The 19,393-nt window shown below is 39.0% G+C and overlaps 1 protein-coding gene across 1 annotated transcript in view; it reads left to right on the forward strand.

Moving 5' to 3' along the window:
- Positions 1-19,393, forward strand: part of LOC149441467 (phosphatidylinositol 4-kinase type 2-beta-like) — a 162,973-nt gene that overhangs the window by 130,261 nt on the left and 13,319 nt on the right. Inside the window, 2 exon segments of the mRNA XM_089657323.1 lie at positions 13,653-13,744; positions 13,942-14,032. Of these exon segments, the coding sequence (XP_089513449.1) occupies positions 13,653-13,744; positions 13,942-14,032 (183 nt within the window).

Below are 19,393 nucleotides of genomic sequence, written 5' to 3' on the forward strand. Positions count from 1 at the left end.
AGGGATTTTGGTCCACTCCTCTTGGCAGATCCTCTCCAAGTCTTTAAGGCTTGGTGGCTGATGTTTGGCAACTCAAACTTTCAGCTCCCTCCACATATTTTCAATTGGATTAAGGTCTGGAGACTGGCTAGGCCACTCCAGGACCTTAATGTGCTTCTTCTTGAGCCACTCCTTTGTTGCCTTGGCCGTGTGTTTTGGGTCATTGTCATGCTGGAACACCAATCCACGATTCATTTTCAATGCCCTGGCTGAGGGAAGAAGGTTCTCACCCAAGATTTGACGGTACATTGCCCCGTCTATTGTCCCTTTAATGTGGTGCAGTTGTCCTGTCCCCTTAGCAGAAAAACACCCCCAGAGCAGAATATTTCCACCACCATGTTTGACAGTTGGGATGGTGTTCTTGGGGTCATAGGCAGCATTCCTCCTCCTCCAAACATGGCAAGTTGAACTGATGCCAAAGAGCTCGATTGTGGTCTCATCTGACCACAACACTTTCAACCAGTCCTCCTCTGCATCATTCAGATGTTCAGTGGCAAACTTCAGACGGGCCTGGACATGTGTTTTCTTGAGCAGAGGGACCTTTCAGGCACTGCAGGATTTCAATCCTTGTCGGCGTAGTGTGTTACAATTGTTTTCTTGGTGACTGTGGTCCCAGCTGCCTGGAGATCATTGACAAGATCTTAACTTGTAGTTCTGGGATGATTCCTTACTGTTCTCATGATCATTGACACTCCACGAGGTGAGATCTTGTATGGTGCACCAAACCTAGGGAGACTGACAGTTGTTTTGTGTTTCTTCCATTTGCGAATAATTGCACCAACTGTTATCACCTTCTCATTCAAAATCAGCAGGGGATCAAATACTTATTTCCTTCACTGTAAATGCTTTAGGAGAGGGAATGGGAACAAGAGAAGAATCACTGCAAGCGTATATAACAATTATTCCTAAAGAGGGGAAGGATAGTTCACAATGTGCAAGTTATAGACCCATATCATTATTAAATACAGACACAAAACTGTTTGCGAAAGTGCTAGCTACTAGGTTGAAAGAGTTGATGCCGGAATGGATACAGTTAGATCAAGTGAGTTTTGTCACAGGTAGGGAAGGGAGGGATAATGGTATAAGAACATTGTTCCTTCTACAAAAAGCAAAGATAGAAAAGTCGCCGACAATTATTCTGTCAAATGATGCTGAAAAAGCTTTTGACAGGGTGGACTAGGGATTTATGATAAATACACTAGAGGTCTTGGGAATAGGGATTAGAGTGTTAACATAGATAAAGGAGCTTTATAATGGCCTGTCAGCAGTGGTTAAGGTAAATGGGTCCCTCTCAGGGTTTTTTAAAATGTATAATGGCACTAGACAGGGATGTAAATTGCCCCGCTGTTATTTGTCATATCCCTGGAACCTCTGTTGGCGACGGTAAGAAAGTGTAGATATTAGATGTATTAAAATAGGAGAGGTAGATCATAAGGTGGCAGCGTACGCAGATGACATGCTGTTTTTTATATTGTAAATCCAAGATTAACGTTACCTAATTTAATTGGATTACTAAAATGGTATGGAGAACTTTCAAATCTGAAAATAAACCCCTCAAAATCAGAGATTTTGAATGTTAATGTTTCAAAGAAAGAGAAACGGACCCTACAAAAAGAATTTACATTTACATGGAAAGAGAAGGAATTTGGTTATCTAGGAATAAAACTGACTCCCTCAATAAAGAACATATATCAGGTAAATTATATCCTACTAATTAATGAAATAAAGGATGAGCTGAGAAGACTCTCAAGGGGTAGGGTCTCCTGGATTGGGTGTATAAATTTGGTAAAGATAGTGATAGTCCCAAAAATCTTGTATAAATTACATATGCTCTCAGACATATACCAGGATCCTTTTTTAGGATAATACAAAAACTGATGCTTAAATATATACGGGCTAATAAGAAACCGAGAATTCGATATGAAGTTTTGTGTAATAACAAAGGGAAAGGAGGATTAAATCTGCCCAACCTTAGACAATACTATATTGCAGTGATACTGTCACGAGTTGTAGATTGGACATATAATTCACAGGAGAAAAGTTGGGTTGAAATGGAAGGTATTTTATGTAACGACTGATTAGAGAAGATGATTAGGATACCACGAAAGTTTCGCTCTCGGGATGAAAGTAGTAGCACGTTGACATGGGAGGTGTTAAGAGTATGGGATGGAATGCACAAACAAATGGGTTACAAGTATAATTCAGTGTTGATTCCCCTGGTGGGTACGGAGTTTTTGCCACCAGGGAAAGATATTTTGGGGCAGTGGTTCAAAGATGGTGACGCATGTTTAGGGAATATAGTAAATAAGGGGAAGTTGTACACTTTTCAAGATTTAAAGAGGAAAAAAAGGCCGGAAGAGAGGTGGTTAAAGAAAAGGGTTATAGATATAGATAGGAATTATGGCTAGAGATGGAAAGAGCTATATTGACTGAGACATGGGAGGGGGGGGAATAGGGATGGATAAATTGGGGTGGATTGTATATATTTTTGATAAATATGATATAATGTTGATTAAGTATTGAAAAAAATCTAATAAGTATCATTAGAAAAAAAAAATCAGTTGTGAGCCAATGTGTATCATTTGAGGCTGTGTCAATGCCATGCCTATTATGGACAAAAGCCCCCCCTCCCTCCCCCATACTCCTTTTTGTATACACAGAGCTGAAGAAAGTATGTAATAAATTTGCCTACTCTTTGTCCCCAGTCACCCACTGTACAATATTTTGTAAAGGGCCTACATACTCGGAACTGACCTTTTTACTATTTGAAGATTTTTTGGGGCGTTTATCCTGCTGTCTTTTGCAATCTGTCATTTGTTTTCAATTTTTGCGGCCTTGATTTCTTTTTTACATACTCTGTTATATTCTTTGTGATGTTTAAACGATAATAGCGTTTCTTCATTTTTATATTTTACAAAAGCTCTTTTTTTTATTATTTATAGCTTTATTAACTTAGCCACATAGGTTTTATTCTTAGTCTTTTAAACTTTTTGCCCGTGGGAATATATTTTGCAGTGTGTTCGCATACAGTCTTGTTGAAGAACTCCCATTTCTGTATTGTGTTCATTGATGCCAATATTCCCTCCCAGTCTAAGTCTTGGAGAGCAGCTCTAAGCCTTGGAAAATTAGCTCTCTTAAAGTTGAGAACTGGAAAAAAAAGGCGCTGTGGAAAATGCTCTCAGACAAGCACCTTAGTGAAGGTGCATCCTTATTGGGTGAGACAAAGTAGCAAATATAATAAAATTGACCAGCCTGAAGTGGACAGTGCGACTCCAATGGACGGCCCATCCGCTCTGAGGGGAGCTGAGATCAGAGAATGCTCCTGTCGGCTTCAAATCACGTGGTGTCAGTGTACCAGCGTCCTGGGTGGTGTCACCATGGCAAGCGAAGGCAGTGTCCGGCGTTGGCTTCAGCTGGGAGCATATGTAGGGTTACCAAGACGATATGTTTCGCGCAGTTGCGCTTTGTCAAGTCTCTGGTAAGCCTGGCCGGCGGCCATTATATAGAAGACCATTAAAGGGAAGGCTGGCTGAGTGTAATTAGCAGGGGATGGGGTGTCAATCAGAGCAGACGGCTCGTCCTGAAGCAATGCTGAATACAAATTTAAAAGGTACAAATTGCAAATTATAAAAAGTGATATGTATAAAAACAATATTGGAAAGCATGATATACTTTTATCTTTAGCAGAACAAAGGTAATACAATAATAAAAACAAAAAAAAACAAAAAAAAAAAACTATAAGTTAAAAATGACATCGCTGGTTCATGGAAGCTATGTCAAAAATTGCGTTTATAGTGAGGTAATTATGGGTATATGGACAAAGAAGGGAGTAGGGAGAAGTGAAAGCTTGCCATATGAAAATGACCGTATAAAAGGTATGGCTAAAAGGAATATAATAAAATCAATACAGGTATCAAATTAGGTAGCTCATATGTTCGTAATTAAATAAACGTAATAGATGCGTAATAACATGTATTCGTAATTGAGTAAACAGAATATATACATGGTAACAGTGCAGATTAAAAAACAAGTATTAAAAGAAGACAATACTGTATGTAATAAAAAAAAAAAAAAAAAAAAAAAAAACACACACTGGAGGATCCCAGTTCTGGGGACTAGAAGTCATACTTGTTAAATAATGCTATGGATTTCAAGATCCTCATTGAGACCATTGGGGGTCATAGAACCTAATTTGTAGATCCAGAACGTCTCTCTCTTACATAAACGGGCTAGTCTTTCATTGTCAGTAAATGTACCCTTTGCAATATGTTCGATTGCTAAGACCTCAAGAAGACTGAAATTATTTTGATGGGATTGCAAAAAGTGCCTGGGGACACTATGCTTATTGTATCCATCTCTTATAAGTCTTCTGTGCTCCCCTATGCCTCACATCTTCACATGGAACAGAAAACAAATTAAGATCAATATTCCCTCTGTTACAAAGTTTCTGTTACAAAGTTTATTATTGTATTACCTTTATTCTGCTAAAGATAAAAGTATATCATGCTTTCCAATATTGTTTTTATACATATCACTTTTTATAATTTGCAATTTGTACCTTTTAAATTTGTATTCAGCATTGCTTCAGGACAAGCCGTCCGCTCTGATTGACACCCCATCCCCTGCTAATTACACTCAGCCAGCCTTCCCTTTAATGGTCTTCTATATAATGGCCGCCGGCCAGGGTTACCAGAGACTTGACAAAGCGCAACTGCGCGAAACATGTCTTGGTAACCCTACATATGCTCCCAGCTGAAGCCAACGCCGGACTCTGCCTTCGCTTGCCATGGTGACACCACCCAGGACGCTGGTACGCTGACACCACGTGATTTGAAGCCGACAGGAGCATTCTCTGATCTCACCTCCCCTCAGAGCGGACGGGCCGTCCATTGGAGTCACACTGTCCACTTCAGGCTGGTCAATTTTATTATATTTGCTACTTTGTCTCACCCAATAAAGATGCACCTTCACTAAGGTGCTTGTCTTAGAGCATTTTCCACAGCGCCTTTGTTTTCCAGTTCTCTTCATCATGCATATGATTAACAAGGCAGCAGTGGTGAGCTCATGATTAACTGTTCACATGTTTCCACCTGGAGTGGCCTCTCTGCACTCATTTGTATGAGTTTTCTCTTAAAGTTGAGTGTTTTTTTATTTTTCCTGTATGTGCTTGTTGTTTACAGGTAACAATTAAATCATGTCCTGGTTACTGCTACCCAAATTCGTAATAAGCTCGGCATGGTTTGAAATTACCAGGTCCAGAAGAGCATCATTCCTAGTTGGGGCCTCTATGAACTGTACCATAAAATTGTCCTGTAGTAGGTTTATACATTTTTGCCATTTAATTGTCCCTGCAGTGCCATTACTCCAGTCAATTTCTGGAGACCCTTAATATTATCACTGTCCCAGCCCTTGCAGCCCTTTTGATCTCTGCAAGGAGTTTAGTCTCCACCTCCTTATTAACACTGGGTCACCTATAACAAACTCCCAATGATTACCTTTGTAGTATAGTATGCACCCTCATGTGCAGTTCCACCCAAAATGATTCAGCCTCATTACACTCTCCAACTAGGTCCTCTTTCACACACTCTTTGAGATCACCACCTTTCTTTTTTACTTTTTCTCTCCGAAAGAGAAAGTAGCCAGGAATACTAATGAACCAGTCATGTGAAGAATGAAGCTGAGATTCAGCAATACAAATTAAATCATAGTTCTCTTCATGCACCAAAGCTTCCAACTCACCTATTTTGCTTGGCAGACGTCTGGCATTGGTGAACAAACTGTTTAATTCATGGAAACCTTTTGCACACTTACTTTGCATATTTTTTTTTATTTTTGTACAAATGGTACCAATTCCATAGGTTGTTTGTAACATGGGAACCTTCTTATCACCTGCCATAGCCTTCCCCCCATCTTTCTGCATTCCACCCACCAATAAGGACTGACCCCTGTCTGATCTGTCTGCCCCATTAAACTCTAATTCTCTCTCCCCCCTCTATCCTAATTTAAATACTCCTCCAGCTGTCCCATAAACCTCTCCCCCAGCACAGCTGACTCCCTTCCATTTAGGTGCAAACGATCTCTAGCATATAGGTTGCACCACAATGAAAATTCAGCCCAGTGCTCTAGAAACCCAAATCCTTCCCCCTTACACTAGGTCTTCAGCCATGCATTCAGTTCTCTAATCTCCCCTTGTCTTTCCTATGTTGCGCATGGCACAGGTAATATTTCAGAGAATATCACCTTAGAGGTCCTTCCCTTCAACTTGCAGCCTAGTTCTTTAAATTGATTCTTCAGAAGCATCCACCTTCCATGTGGTCTGTGATTGGTTCCAACATGGACAAAGACAGCTAGGTCAATCCCAACCCCCCCCCCCCCAGTAATTTATCAACGCAGTCCACCACACGCCGAACTCTAGCACCAGGGACACAGCAAACCATTTGGTTGAGGCAACCTTGGCAACATATTACTCTCGATCCTTCTGATTATAGAATTCCCTATAACCATTAACTGTCTAGGTCTTCCTGCACTACCTTCACCACCCCTTCCAGATGGTCTGCTCTCCTGGCTGTTAAGGATAGCAGTGACATCCAGGGCTGCCACCCCGAGCTTGGCGCCCCCACATCTTCACCCAACTTCGCAAAACATTTTTACCTACTTGCCATCCTGAGGATTTACCCCCCTTAAAGACCAGGCCTGTTTTTGCTATTCGGTGCTGAACTATTTCAACTGATAATTGCGCGGTCATGCAATGCTGCACCCTAATGAAATTTACGTCCTTTTTTTCACACAAATAGAGCTTTCTTTCGGTGGTATTTGATCACCTGTGTGCTTGTTTATTTTGCACGCTATAAACAAAAAAAGACCAAAAATTTTGAAGAAAAACAATATTTTTTACTTTTGGCAGTAAAAAATATATGGTAAACTCAAAGTTAGTCATAAATTTAGGCTAAAATGTATTCTACTACATGTTTTTGGTAAAAGAAAATCCCAATAAGTGTATATTGATTGCTTTGTGCGAAGGTTATAACTTCTACAAACTATGGTATAGATACTGCAATTTATGCCCTTTTTTTGCTTTACAGTGCTGCACTAGTTTAACTGACAATTGCGCTGTCATGCAATACGGTACGTAGATACAATTTATGTCCTTTTTTCACACAAATAGAGCTTTCGGGGTATTTGATCACCTGTGCACTTTTTATTTTTGGTGCTATGAACAAAAAAACTTTTGAAAAAAATATTTTCTCATTTCTGTCATTAAAAAATATCCAAAAAACTAAAATTTTGTCATAAATTTAGGCCAACATTTTTTTGGTTAACAAAATCCCAATAAGTGTATATTGATTGCTTTGTGTGAAAGTTATAGCATCTACAAACTATGGTATAGATAATGGAATTTACACAGCTTTTACTTTCTGACTGCCCATCATATTTCTTGAGGTGCTAAAATACCAGGACAGTACAAACACCCTCAAATGACCCCTTTTCGGAAAGTAGGAACCCTAAACTATCTACTGAGAGGCATATTGAGTCCATGGGAGATTTATTTTTTTTTCTACAAGTTTTTGGAAAATTACAAAAACAATTTTTTTTTTTTTTACACAAAGTTGTCATTTAAATTATATATTTCTCACACAAGGGTATATGTGGAATTACACCCCAAAATACATTCTGCTACTTCTACCGAATATGGGGATATCACATGTGTGAGACTTTTTGGGAGCCTAGCCACATACAGGAGCCAATGGCCACTTTGAAAGCCTGAAGGAGCGTAACTTTCTCATTTCACTTCCTCACTACCTATCACAGTTTCGTAGGGCCTGAAATGCCAGAATAGCCCCAACCCCCAAATGACCCCTTTTTTTGGCATGTAGACACCCCAAGGAATTTAAAAAGAGGCATGGTGAGTATTTTGCAGATCTCATTTTTTTCACAAGGTTTTGAAAAAGAAAAAATGTTTTTGTTTTCTTCCTTCATTTTCCAAAAACCTGTGGCAACAAACAAGATCTGCAAAATACCATGCTTCTTATCAAATTAAAAAGGGGTCATTGGGGGGGGTTGGTGCTATCCTGGCATTTCAGGGCCTCCGAAACTGCGAAAATAAAGCCCTTTAAAAGCCTGAAGGTGCTTATTGGATTTTGGGATCCTGTCTTGTGTGTGAGAGACAAAAAATCTCTCACATGTGGTACCCCCATACTCAGGAGAAGTAGCAGAAAGTATTTTGAGGCATAATTCCACATATACTAATGGCATATATGAGCAATAAATCCTTTAAGAGACCATTTTGTTTAAAAAAAAAAAAAAAAAATGTGTATGTATATAATTTTTTTTTTTGTCATTTTTCCAAAAACTTGTGGTAAAAAAAATAAATTCTTCTATTGACTCAACATGCCTCTCAGCAAATAATTTGAGGTGTCTACTTTCCAAAAAGGGGTAAAAAAAAAAAAAAAAAAAAGAATAAAAAGTTTTTGTCATTTTCCAAAAACTTGTGGTAACAAAAATTATTCTATTGGCTCAACAAACCTCTCAAATAGTTTGGGGTGTCTACTTTCCAAAAAGGGGTAATTTGGGGGAGGTGCATTTTATGCCCAGCATCAGAAGTTTATGCCACAGATCATTCACTCTTCTAACCACCTGAATACCAAGCCTTTTCTGACACTTTTTTGTTCCCATGAAAAAAAAAATCTGTATTTTTGGCTAGGAAATTACTTTGAACCCCCAAACATTATATATATTTTTTAAAACAGCTTAGTGAATACTTTGGTGGGTGCTGCAATGTTTTATGTGACCTAGTACTCGCACAGCGATTTTTCAAAAGCAAATTTTTTTAAAAAATACACTTTTGTTACTTTTAATGCACAAAAACACAATATATTGGCCAATTATTTGGTAAAGTATAAAATATGATCTTATGCCGAATAAATAGATACCAAACATGACATGCTTTAAAACTGCGCATGCCCCGTGCAATATTGACAAACTGCATACATTTTTAATATCCATAGGCAACGCTTTAAAAGTTTTTACAAGCTACCATTTTAGACTTACAAAGGAGGTCTAGTGCTAGAATTTCTGCCCTTGATCTGACGTTCATGGCAATACCTCACATGCATGGTGCAACCGCTGTTTACATACCGACACAGGGTCAACTCGGGGGGGAGGCGAGGGTGCTTTTTTTTTTTTTAAGTTATTATTTTTTTTTATTATTATTTTTTAAGTATTTTTTTACAGTCCCTTTCATTTTTTTTATCACTTTTAATGCTATCACAGGGAATGCAAATATCCCCTATTATTAGGGCCTATAACTTCAATGGGCATTGTCATATATTCTTTTTTGAGAAATCTGGGGTCTATCAGATCCCAGATATCTCCTCTGCCCTTACATTATCTAATCTCACCAAGATCTGTGTGATCAGATGCTTTCCCAATTTACAAATGGCGCTGTTTTATATCCTGCAAAACTGAATTGATGAAATGCTTGTAGCTTCTGATTTCTTACACTATAGAGATGCTTGGCACCATTCTGGTCTCCAATCAGCTCTATGGTCATCTGGAAGAAACACCGGCTGCATTCTCAGGTTCCCCCGATGGCACGGGACTGCCCAAGAAGGCCGTGGAAAGCAGTGGGGGAGGAGGGGCATCGTCTTCTGCTGCTTGTAAGAGCAATCCTACAGCTAATTATCCAATAGGATTGCTTTTACATGAAAGCTGATCACCGGCTTAAAAAAACTTATTCCAAGATGATGCCTGCAGCTGTAGGCATTATCCTGGTATAACCATTCAAAGTCCAGTGATGTAACAGTACGTCACTGGTCCTTGTTTGGTATATACGCTATGTTCTTCTTTTTTTTTTTGTATGCAGCCTGTTTGCTGAATGAAAAAAAGAGAAGAAACATTCTGCTGTCGGCAGGTCACGGGATATGGCTTCGATGACCCAGACCATCAGACCCTGAGAGGATTTTTGATGAAAATCCAGGAAGTGCCTGGGGACACTGTCGATGCCATCCCCAAACTTCTTCCTGAGGGTACGGATAGTACAGCCCACGTACAGCAAGTCGCATGGACAAGAGAGACAGTAGAATACATATTCATATGAGCAGGTGTGAAGCTCAGGGATGGGGTAAGTTTTTTACCCTTCATAGTGAAGTCTCTCTGTCCATGTTGGACATGCTTTCACGTGAGACTGGGTTTTCGGCACTGATGCATGCCTTTGACAATAGAGAAGGACCTGTCTTGGCCTGAATACCTTTTGACGTTACTTGGGGCTATTTTACTTTTATTATTTCGGGTTCGTCTATCGGAAACTTTGGGCTTGACTGTAAGTGATGATTTTAGATGGGGATCCTCAAGCATTATGGACCAGTGTTTTTGTAATATATGTTCCAAATTTCTGAACTGCTTTTAAAAAAAATTGAGTACTGACGTGATACTTTTTTTATTTGCACTAACATACAATTTTGAGGACAAGCTTTCGGTTTATGTCCCCTTCTTCAAGGTCCAAGCCGTACTATTATTATAAAGTTTTAGCAGAATGTTAGAGATGTGTGGGGATGAGAGAAAAAAAAAAAAAGCAGAAAGGAACACAAGCCTAGGGTTAGCCTAGAGATAAGACACAGCAAAGCAAAAGCAAAGACTGGGGTACTGGGCAATAGTACTGCTTGGACCATGAATAAGAGGGCATACCCCGAAAGCTTGTCCTCAAAATTGTATGTTAGTGCAAATAAAAAAAGAAGTATCACGTCAGTACTCAATTGTTTCTGTTGCAAGTGCACTAATACGGCTACAATCACCTCAAGCTGAACTGCGTATAGAAATGGATAGTGAACCTGAGAGGTTGGGGAGTACAAGTGGTTGTCTTGCTTTTATCTACTTTGGCTCCATCAGTGAGATTTAGGGAGAAGGCCTACTCCACAAGTGTGCTGGGGTAACCTTACTCAAGAATTTGTCTTTTAAAGTGTTAATATAGTCTGTGTCACGGGTACAATTGTGTCTGAGCTGACAAAACTGGCTTTTAGGTATGTTTTGTACCCAACGAGGATGGTGTCAACTCTGAAAGTGTAGATAAGAGTTGGCTGCCCTGGGCTTGGTGTAATTGTGGACATAGATGGTATTATTCTCCTGACATAGTTCCAAATCTAGAAAAGCCAGTTTTTCTGCATCACAGACTGAAGTAAGGGGCAGCCCCATGTTGTTGTTTAGTGTGCTACGAATGACTCCACTAAAGTGGCTGAGCCGTCCCAGATGACAATAATATCATCTATATAACACCCATAAAAGATATGGGCTGCATAATGGTTGTCTTGCCAGATTGATTGTTCCCAAAGACCCATAGTGATATTAGCATAGCTAGGGGCAAAATTTGCCCCATAGCTGTGCCCTGAGTCTGTAAATAGTAATCCCCATTAAATTCAAAATAATTATGGGTTAAGCAAAACGCAGTAGCTTCTAGGATGAAATTCCCCCGTCTAGGGTTTAGTAAGGAATCATTTGCCAAGAAGTGTTGTACTGCTTTCAAACCAACCTCATGGGGTATGGATGTACAGAGGGAGTTCACATCGTGTGATAGCCGTAGCTATGTGGGCTCCCAATTGTAGTTCTTAAGCATATCCAATAGGTGTATTTCATCGCAAATCTATGATGGAAGACCCTGGGCCAATGCTTGTAAAAAAATGGTCAACATAAACTGAAAAATAGCTGGTGACACTCTCCATGGCTGCTACTATGGGATGCACTGGTGGATGAGTAGCATCTTTATGAATCTTAGGTAGATGGTATAAATATTAGTCCATATTAGACCATATTTCAAAGAGCTCTTAGAGTGATTGTAAAAGTTTGTTGTTAAAAAACAAAAAAAAAACACACACAAACATGTCATACTTACAGTGGTTTTGCACAGAGTATCCCTGATCCTCCTCTGAGGTCCCCCACTGGCATTTCTGGCTCCTCCTGCTTTCAGAGTGCCCCCAAAGCAAGCTGCTTGCAAAAAGGTACTTGTGCGAACTCAATGCTTAGCCACACTGTGTGCTTCTGTTGACAGTGTGGATCGGCCTCTTCCCCCTGCTCCCTCCTCACAGGCTTTGATTGACATCAGCAATGGCTCCTGCTGCTATATCATGAATCCTGTGAGGAGGGCATGAGAGAGCTGTGCTGCTGTTCTCGTGCCCAGTGCTGGATTGAGATCAGGAGCAGGTAAGTATGCAGGGGGTGGGGGAGCTATGGGGAAAACCTGGTCACATAAGTTTTTTTTTTTTTTTTTTTAAGCTGAATGCATTGAGGTAAAAAAAATCAAAAACTTCTGCCTTTAGAATCGCAAAGAAAAAAAATCTTGTGACATTCAGAAAAACCTAAGCATCTTATTGTTATAAACAATTTGTTGAGGAGAGAGATGCAGGTGATAATGCTAAAATACAAAAGAAAAATCTTAATATCTAGAACCCATGAATCCCAGCTAATGAAAGTATGCTTGGCCATTTTGATTTTCTACCGAAAAAAAATTCTCACTTCCATATTTTTTTTATAAGCATATAGACTTAGACTATGTTACCTATTGCAATATTTATCATGTTACTTCTCTGGCCTGCAGTGTAGGCATTTTTTTAAAAAAAACCCAGGAAGTACCAATTTGCAGAGTGCTGGGAGGGAAAATTGGATAATTTGCTTGATCTGTACACTGCTGGACAAAAAGAAATGCGGTGGACACACAATTTTTAGTATACTTGATTGTCAGAGATGAACTTGAATGTCATCTTTGATTGTTTCAGCAACCTTTTTTTTTTTTCCTTCATTCCTTTACTGTGTTTTTGCTGTACCTAAACGTTGGCCAAGTCTGGAAGAAAAGCCTGGCAGATACCTGTACTGTGTGATTTGGAAGTGACTGTTAGATTTCATACTACCTCCTATTAGTTAGAGATTTTGCTGTGATGTGATGAACCTAAGTTACATGGCCAAGTGGTCTAATTCGAAGCAGCATTTGTTCTTCCGTGTTTTGTTATTTTTTTTTTTTAATTATTATTTAACATCTCTAACTTTTAAAAAAGAACTCCCAATATTTGTACAAGGTGTGACTCCTCTCACAGTGTAGCCTAAGTATGCAAACACTGAAGTTTCTTGAATTATGGCATCCGCCACATCTTTTTTAAAATATCTTTCTTTGTTGATGCCTGTATGTGCACAGCCCTGTCTTGTGGTGGGCTTGGCTCAAACACAGGACATTCACATATGATGCAAGACAGGTTGCTTTATTTCATGTATTTTCAGCTCAGAGCTTCCTGACAGTAATGTGCAGAAACTGTGTTTAACCTTTGAATGCTGCTGTATGTTAGACATCATTTGAATCATGGCACCCATGAATTGTTTATTTGAAAGTACAGAGGTGCTTATGTTAAAGGGACAGCTTGGATAGATATACTTCTTCCTGGAGTTCTTCTTTAAATATAAATACTCCATACTCAAGTAAGTGTGTATTTGTTGTACACTAAATAGCATGTTTCTTTTAAAGTAGCGCCGTACTGAAAATGTGATGGCACATACTTCATGATCTTTTCAAGGAATCATTTTTCTTCTGAATTACATAATATTCAGAAGACTTTTTTTTTTTTTTAATTATTTTGTAGACCGAGGCAATGATAATTGGCTAATTCGATATGAAAGTCAAGAGGAATACTTGGAAGGATCTGAGAAAGCTGCTGACTTCCAAGTATCAAAGGTATGATTTTATGCTGTGAGAGTTTTGCTGCAACATTATTTTCTACTAATTTGACACATTTTCATTTTGTACAACATGTATTGTAATTTTACAATTTTTTATCAATAAACAGCTGTTTTTTTCAAATCCATTCCTTTTTAAAATTCTGTTTTTTTTTTTCACTTGGCATTTTAATGCTTTCTATTTTTTGATTTTAGGATTGGACTGTTAAAGAACCTGTTATAAAAATTGCAGCAATAGATAATGGTCTGGCATTCCCATTCAAACATCCTGATGAGTGGAGAGCATGCAAGTATTTCTTTTCTCTTCTGAATAGATTGCTGACCTGTTGTATTACATTGAAGGATGAGTTCACCTTTCGTAACATGTTACACCCATATTCAGGGTGTAACATGTTATGAACGGACCAGCTCCTGCAACTCCCCCGATCCCCGTTGTGACAGCTAGCGGGGAATCCCCTCCCCGCTAGCTGTCACAATTTACAAAAAACCATGGCCATGCGGGGCTTTGTCCACCCTGCTGCATTACTCATTTACAGTATTCTGATGTATGAGCAAGCAGATACAGTGACAGGTCAGAGGGAGATGAGGTCTGGTGCAATGCTTTAGAGGCTCCAGAAACCAAAAATAATAAATGCACATTTTGTACCTGTCCTGACATTTTAGGGCCTTTGAAACTGTGATAGGTAGTGAGGAAGTGACATGAGGAAATATGTCCTTTGAATGCCTGTAGGTGATCATTGTATTTTGAAGGCCTGTATGTGGCTAGGCTTCCAAAAAGTCTTTCATGTGGTATCCCCATACGCGGTAGAAGTAGCAGAATGTGTTTTGGGGTGTTATTCCACATGTACCCATGGCATGTGTGAGCAATATATCATTAAGTGACAACTTTGTGTAAAAAAAAAAAAAAATGTTTTCCAAAAATTTGTGGCAAAAAATAAAATCTTCCATTGACTCAACATGCATGTCAGCAAATTCCTCTGGGTGTCTTCTTTCCAAAAAGGTGTCATTTGGGTTTTTATTTTATACTTGCCTGGCATTTCAGCACCTCAAGATATTTGATAGGCAGTCAGAAAGTAAAAGCTGTGTAAATGTCTAGATCTATCTATCTCGTTACACACACACGCACACACACAAACACACACTCTCCCAGTAGTGACTACACCCCTCACATTTTTGTAAATATTTGATTATATCTTTTCATGTGACAACCTTGAAGAAATGACACTTTGCTACAATGTAAAGTAGTGAGTGTTCAGCTTGTATAACAGTGTAAATTTGCTTTCCCCTCAAAGTAACTCAACACACAGCCATTAATGTCTAAACCGCTGGCAACAAAAGTGAGTACACCCCTAAGTGAAAATTTCCAAATTGGGCCCAATTAGCCATTTTCTTTCGCCGGTGGCATGTGACTCATTAATGTTACAAGGTCTTAGGTGTGAATGGCGAGCAGGTGTGTTAAATTTGGTGTTATTGCTCTCATTCTCTCAAACTAGTCACTGGAAGTTCAACATGGCTCCTCATGGCAAAGAACTCTCTGTGGATCCAAAAAAATTAAGTGTTCTACATAAAGATGTCCTAGGCTATAAGAAGATTGCCAAGACCCTGAAACTGAGCTGCAGCATGGTGGCCAAGACTATACAGCGGTTTAACAGGACAGGTTCCACTCAGAATAGGCCTCGAGATGGTCGACCAAAGAGGTTGAGTGCACATGCTCAGCGTCATTTCCAGAGGTTGTCTTAGGGAAATAGATGTATGAGTGCTGCCAGCATTGCTGCAGAGGTTGAAGGGGTGGTGGGTCAGCCTGTCAGTGATCAGACCATACGACGCACACTGCACCAAATTGGTCTTCATGGCTGTCGGCCCAGAAGGAAGCCTCCTCTAAAGATGATGCACAAGAAAGCCCAAAAACAGTTTGTTGAAGACAAGCAGACTAAGGACATGGATTACGGGAACCATGTCCTATGGTCTGATTAGACCACGATAAACTAATTTGGTTCAGATGGTGTCAAGCGTGTGTGGCGGCAACCAGGGGAAGAGTACAAAGAAAAGTGTGTCTTGCCTACAGTCAAGCATGGTGGTGGGAGTGTCATGGTCTGGGGCTGCATGAGTGCTGCTGGCACTGGGAGCTACAGTTCATTGAGGGAACCATGAATGCCAACATGTATTGTGACATACTGAAGCAGAACATGAGTCCCTCCCTTCGGAGACTGGGCCGCAGTGTAGTATTCCAACATAACGAGCCTAAACACACCTACAAGACAACCACTGCCTTGCTAAAGAAGCTGAGGGTAAAGGTGATGGACTGGCCAAGCATGTCTCCAGAACTAAACCCTATTGAGCATCTGTGGGGCATCCTCAAACGGAAGGTGGAGGAGTGCAAGGTCTCTAACATCCACCAGCTCAGTGATGTCGTCATGGAGGAGTGGAAGAGGACTCCAGTGGCAACCTGTGAAGCTCTGGTGAACTCCATACCCAAGAGGGTTAAGGCAGTGCTGGAAAATAATGGTGGCCACACAAAATTATGGACACTTTGGGCCCAATTTGGACATTTTCACTTAGGAGTGTACTCACTTTTGTTGCCAGCGGTTTAGACATTTATGGCAGTATTTTGAGTTATTTAGAGGGGACAGCAAATATACACTGTTATACAAGCTGTACACTCACTAGTTTACATTGTAGCAAAGTGTCATTTCTTCTGTGTTGCCACATGAAAAGATATAATAAAATATTTACACAAATGTGAGGGGTGTACTCACTTCCGGGAGATACAGTGTGTGTGTGTGTATATATATATATATGTGTGTGTGTGTGTGTGTGTGTGTATGTGTGTGTGTGTGTATATATATATATATATATATATATATATATATATATTTTACCATAGTTTGTAGATGATATAACTTTCACACAAATCATTAAATATACACGTAGTGGTCTTTCCTTTTTTTTAAAATTTTCGGTCTTCATTTATGTCACAAAAAATAAAAACCCCGGTGGTGACAAATACCACCAAAAGAAAGCTCTATTTGTGTGAAAAAAGGAACATAAATTTTATTTAGGTACAGCGCTACATGGTCGTGCAATTACCAGTTGAAATAGCACAGCTCCAAATAGCAAAAAATGGCCTGGTCAGGAAGGGGGTAAATCTTCCGGAGGGCAAGTGATTAAAGACCCATTTGTCCTGGAGAAAAAAGTGGTATATAAAACTCTAGGGTAGACTTCCAACAAACCAACTTACCAGGTAACTAAGGCATACTTCTATATGTATATGGTATCCTTGTGTATGGGAGAGGTTGGTGGATGTAGTTTTTACCATGCCATCACTGTTTGTTTTCACCATTGTCTTTCTTATTTCTAAATATAAAAATAAATCAAGTATATAATTTAAATGATGGTATAAAAAACATCAAGGCTAGATTGACAGCAAAGCTGCAGTTTTAAGACAGTCACATGTCCAAACCTGAAAAAAGCCCTGGGACTCAAGGGCTTTATATAGGTTAAAGGTGCTGGGACTCCAGTGGTTAAACAAATCATATGTGATAGGGGAGTGCAGCGCTATAAATTCAACCAATATAATGAAAATGATAAAGGTATACGATTATGTAAAGTGCCAAGTGCATGTGAATAAAAAAAATACAAATGAAGTTATGAATACGATAATGTGCATAAAATGAACTTATGTGCAAATAAATGTCAATAAAATAAAAAATGTCCAATATGAGTATGAATTGTCCTTAATTGTAGAATAAATCTTGTGCTTATAACAAAGAATTCTGTATTCCAGTGAAGGTATATTTCATGTGACCAATAATTCACTGCGGAAGGTGGTAAAAATGCACACTCACCAGATGCACATTTAAAATACGCAGTGTATAATGTATGATGAAATCAGCCAGATGTCCCCTTTAAGGTGGAATGGATGTACAGCCTGGTAAGGATATCTCTCCTCTGGATACTGGGGCTGCTTTACAGCTTGATGTCACCTGGGATTCTGCGGATTTACTTGCTCAGTAGAAAATCAGAGAAGTCTCTTACAGTGATTTTCTTAATCTTGTTAAACCAAGCATATAGGTAAGCAGCCTCCTTGGGTAAAATAGGCACTTCTTCAATCTTTGCAAAATGGAAGTATCCTCCTGCGCTTAATACAGGTAAGGTCCCTAAAATAACAGCTGCTGTCACTCTGCCTTAAACCATTAAGTAACCAATTATATAACCTTGAATTAGTGAAGCGCTAAAATAAATCTATACATATATTAAAGTGCCATCAGTGAATAATAGTGCTTAATAATAATAATTAGACTTTTCTACAGATCAATTAAACACTATAAATGATATATACCAAATGAATAGCTCACAATGGTATATATAAATTAAACTAATCCATAATATATCAGCGATAATAATATAATCCGTGAAAAAAAAAAATATATATATCTACAATTAGTTCATACTTCAAATCAAAAAAGTGATCAATATTTTAAGTGAAAAGTATATATATCCAATTGATTCATAAACAATCATTAGATATACTGCTCTTTGTGATTAATACACATAAACCTTTCAATGTGCATATGCAAAAAAATATATATATAACAAAAGGTCCATGCAGGTGTAACTTGTGACAAAACGAACAGTGATTTTCACTTCTAGTGCTCAAAAAGAATCCTCAAATGGCAGCAATGCCTGCTCACCCGGTTTGGAGTTACGTCACGTCCGGTCACGTGGGGACGCATGTCTGGACGCAGCAGCCATATTGGTTTCCCTTGTTTCATGTGATACACCTATGGGATGAGGTGGAAAGCTATCTGTAACCAGGAAACAAATGTGAGTGTAACCAATATGTTTTAGAAGTGTTTGTATTAAACAATATTACTCTATGGGAAGTTCTGTTTGTGTCCTATATGACGTTTGAGTGGAGGTGGAGTGGAAATCCTGTGATCCCCTGCTGAGCTACCTGGGAAAAAAGGATTGGCTATAGAGGAGATCAGTAGCCCTTTGGCCCCTTGTGGGTCAGTGTGGGGAGGTGAGCAGGCATTGCTGCCATTTGAGACTTCTCTGATTTTCTGATGAGCAATTAAATCCGCAGAATTCCAGGTGAGATCAAGCTGTAAAGCAGCCCCAGTATCCAAAGGGGAGATGTCCTTACAAGGCTGTACATCCATTCCACCTTAAAGGGGACCTCTGGCTAATTTCATCATACATTATACACTGTGCATTTTTACCACCTTCTGCACTTCACCGAATTAATTATTGATCACATGAAATATACCTTCACTGGAATACAGAATTCCTTGTTATAAGCACAAGATTTATTCCACAATTAAGGACAATTCGCACTCATATTGGACATTTTTTATTTTATTGGCATTTATTCATGTATTTATTTGATTGCGCATAAGTTCATTTTATGCACATTATTGTATTCATAACTTCATTTGTATTTTTTTGATTCACATGCACCTGGCACTTTACGTAATCATATACTTGTATCATTTTCATTATATTGCTTGAATTTATAGCTCTGCACTCCCCTATCACATATGCTATTTGAAGGTCACAGGTTCCTTTTTAGTGCATTTTGCTGCTGTACGATTTTCAAGTGCTCATTGATTTTTCATACATACAGTTGCAAGAAAAAGTATGTGAA

Source organism: Staurois parvus, unplaced genomic scaffold (genome assembly GCF_062004578.1).
Source record: "Staurois parvus isolate SC_StPar_1 unplaced genomic scaffold, SC_StPar_1.0 ptg000981l, whole genome shotgun sequence".
Taxonomy (NCBI): Eukaryota; Metazoa; Chordata; class Amphibia; order Anura; family Ranidae; genus Staurois; species Staurois parvus.